General features: G+C 50.9%; 1 protein-coding gene across 1 annotated transcript; it reads left to right on the top strand.

Moving 5' to 3' along the window:
- Positions 1 to 726: 726 nt before the first annotated feature.
- Positions 727 to 2,060, top strand: PHACADRAFT_191037 (uncharacterized protein; the record flags this gene model as incomplete). Its single annotated transcript, XM_007391176.1, has 3 exons — positions 727 to 822; positions 891 to 997; positions 1,793 to 2,060. 3 exons carry the CDS (start codon positions 727 to 729, stop codon positions 2,058 to 2,060), a joined length of 471 nt encoding a protein of 156 aa, XP_007391238.1.
- Positions 2,061 to 3,087: the final 1,027 nt, after the last annotated feature.

Below are 3,087 nucleotides of genomic sequence, written 5' to 3'. Positions count from 1 at the left end.
TCCAATGAAATATCTTGGTCTTCCATTTCAACTCATCGCTCCGGATTGCACATTCCTTGGGCGTAGCACCCTCCTCCATGTCGAGCAACCTACGCAGCCAGGATGCCAGTTCCTATTGTCTTTGGAATATTTTGTTTGGCTCTTCAGAGAAGAGATAACCGAAGGCTGGCAACAACAGCAGCAGCAACGAGAGCAGCCTATCAGCAAGCCACTCGTCGCCCCGAAGTCCAGACAAAAGGCAGGCGCTGTCGCAGCTGCCGAGCAAGGAATCGCTTATCTGCCTGCACAAGCAGCGATAAATTCTCCCGCGGTCCCTCAGGCTTCATGTGAAGGTCTCCAGGCCTTTGAGACACATTTTGAATGTTGGTATCACTAAGAAATTGCCAGAGAAGGCGTGCAAGAACCACATCGTGCTGGCCAGATCCAAAGTCTTGTTTGGTGCACCTAGGACGTTGAATGAGCTGAGCGAACACCTACGCCCCAAGGTTCCTATCCTCCGCCAGGTCCTTTACGCTTGCGTTGGCGGTCAAGAGGAGCGCGAGAAGTTTGCAAAGGCGATCCGCGACTCTAGGGCACCGTTAGTGGTGTTTTTTTTTTGATGCTGTGCGCCTGAGCTCGGCGCTGACCTTGTCCACTTTGGCGCCCCACCTGCGATCGCTCTGCTATACTCGCCGGACAAGAGGCCCACGCGGAGCAAGACGAGGCGGAGCACTTCGTGCTGGCCACATGGATGGCGAACAGCGAGACAGAGAGCCTACGCGTGGTGCGGGCGAACACCGAGCCGGCAGAGGCAGCGACATCTACCACAACTATTTAACCAAGGTACGTAGTATGTTCGCTGTTAGTTATCGGTGCTGACGGCCATCTTCTCTAGGTGCCCTTTGTCGTAGTCAGGTGACATGAAGTTGAAGAAGAGCCACAAATCTGCGCGCATTTGCAGTATCCGCCACGGCACGGTCCTCCTTGGGATCAATCCCACGCTTGAATCTACCGCCGTGTCAGCAACGTTATCACATTCCGTCTCCTCTGCCCCTCGGCCCATGCCCTCCATACTACTACCCCCCTCGATTTTGATCGCTATCGGCACCAAGTTAACAAGGAGATGGCAGCTTTCTGAGCTGACTTTCACATACCACTGACACCCTTTCACCGAACCATCCAACGGTGCATCGCGGCTCTGTGTAGTGGGGACCCAGACTCTGGTGCACCCACGGAGCATCGTCAGGATCGCACAAGATGTGGACGACTGGTCAGACAAGATGGCGCGGTCACGAGACAAATTAGTTTCTCTTTTGTGCAAAAAGAGGTCCAAAAATATATACAATATTTTTCACAAAAAGAGCTGAACACTTCTCCTGGGAAGAAGCAGTGCTATTTGCAGCACGAAAAGGTGTACTATTTGACTTTTTTTTGAGTGTGGGAGGAGTTCAAATATTTCCAAGAAAAGTAGGGTATCTATTCTTGTGCCTATTTTCGGACAAAATAGTGATCGCCCGCTGTGATCGCCCGCTCATGGTATGACTGCATAGTATGAGCGGGCGATCACTATTTAAGCTGAAAATAGCTACCTCTTTTGCAAGAAAATATATACAAGATTAAATGGCCTATTTACATGGGGAATATTTGGACTATTTTTATGCTCAAAAAGTTGTAAAAATAGCATGCCTTTTCATGCTGCAAATAGCACCACTTTTCCCCAGAATAACTGCTCAGCTCTTTTTACAAAAAATATGTGCCATATTTTTGGACCTCTTTTTACACAAAAGAGGAACTAATTCATCTCGTGCGTCAGTGAACACGATCCCTCGCTCTTGTACTCTGGCCACGGCAGCATCAAGTTTTCGTCCCTGCCTGATGACGTGGAGGAAGGCGAGGAAGACGCCGAGAGCTCTAGTCAGTGCAACCGGAGCATGCTGGAAACGACTGAGGGCTCTGGCAGCATTGCCGATCGCCGCACGGAAGGCAAACACTACGCGCAGACGAAAGCGGCCGCTGTTCCCTCTGGTCACGGTCAACACAATACCGCGGACGACCAGGCCGGACGCTGCTGGCAAGGGTGAGGAGAAGTGGGGGTCAGTCGTATTTGGAAAAACTGTAATGAGAACAACAGTGAGTTTGTGGGGGCGCTGTTAGTGGGAAGTTGAGCGAGTTGCGGAGGAGACGAAACTCTGGTCAGCTGCGTATGTGTCGCTTCAGTCTCGGCTGTGGTCGTGCATGGTTCTTGCCCTGCGCGGGTTCGTCGAGTGTATTGATCATCTTTCGCTGCTGTTGTGCCCGCGCCGCAACTTTCGCTACTGTGGTGGATTGGGTGGACCAGTCAGCGAATGTCCACATTACATCACTGTACGGTGTCTGCTCACGATACAGTCAATTCAAACCAGATGTACCCGTCTCGGGCTTACTTTGTTTATCTGCGAGAGAGAATGATTCTGTCTCTCGCTATATCTCACTTACTGTTGTTGTCAATCTGCGCCATGCGGTAAGGTAGAGGTCGCCAGAAACGGGCACCCCTTATGTAAGCAGACGCCAGCCGACAACGATGGCCTTAATGGCGACGGACGCACCCCTCCTTTGGTAAAACTGCTCAGTAGGAAATGTCAGAAGAGGCTCTGGCTACAATTCCTATTCAGCAGAACCTTTGTAAATGGCATTGTTATCGAGTTATTAGGGGAAAAGTGGTCTCAGCAGAAAACACATTTTTCAGCCAAACTGGCCAAATTGGCAAGATTTTGTGTTAACGAGAGGTCGAATTTTGCGCAAGCGCCTTCAGTCACGTGATTTACCACGCGGGAGCGCTGATGCGTATAAGCTCTATATTTGGCAACACCCTGCCTGTCCACTGGCCTCCCACGATCACGTGACAGCGCTTATGTAAGGGTGCCCGTTCCTGGCGACCCCTACCTTACACTCGAAGCAGAGATAATACAACAAACGCAGCCGATACTTAAATACATTGCTACGTGCTATCATTGTGCAAGCTTTCAAGATAACTACTCAACGCCGAGAAATTGAGCCGAGCACCCTGCTTCCCAAACAGCACATCCTGCCCAAGGAATCCTTTCAAGCCCTGCCAGTCTGCCGGAACCC

Source organism: Phanerochaete carnosa, assembly GCF_000300595.1.
Source record: "Phanerochaete carnosa HHB-10118-sp unplaced genomic scaffold PHACAscaffold_1, whole genome shotgun sequence".
Lineage (NCBI taxonomy): Eukaryota > Fungi > Basidiomycota > Agaricomycetes > Polyporales > Phanerochaetaceae > Phanerochaete > Phanerochaete carnosa.
Note: the sequence above shows the minus strand (reverse complement) of the source record. Positions and strands in the feature narration are given on the sequence as shown.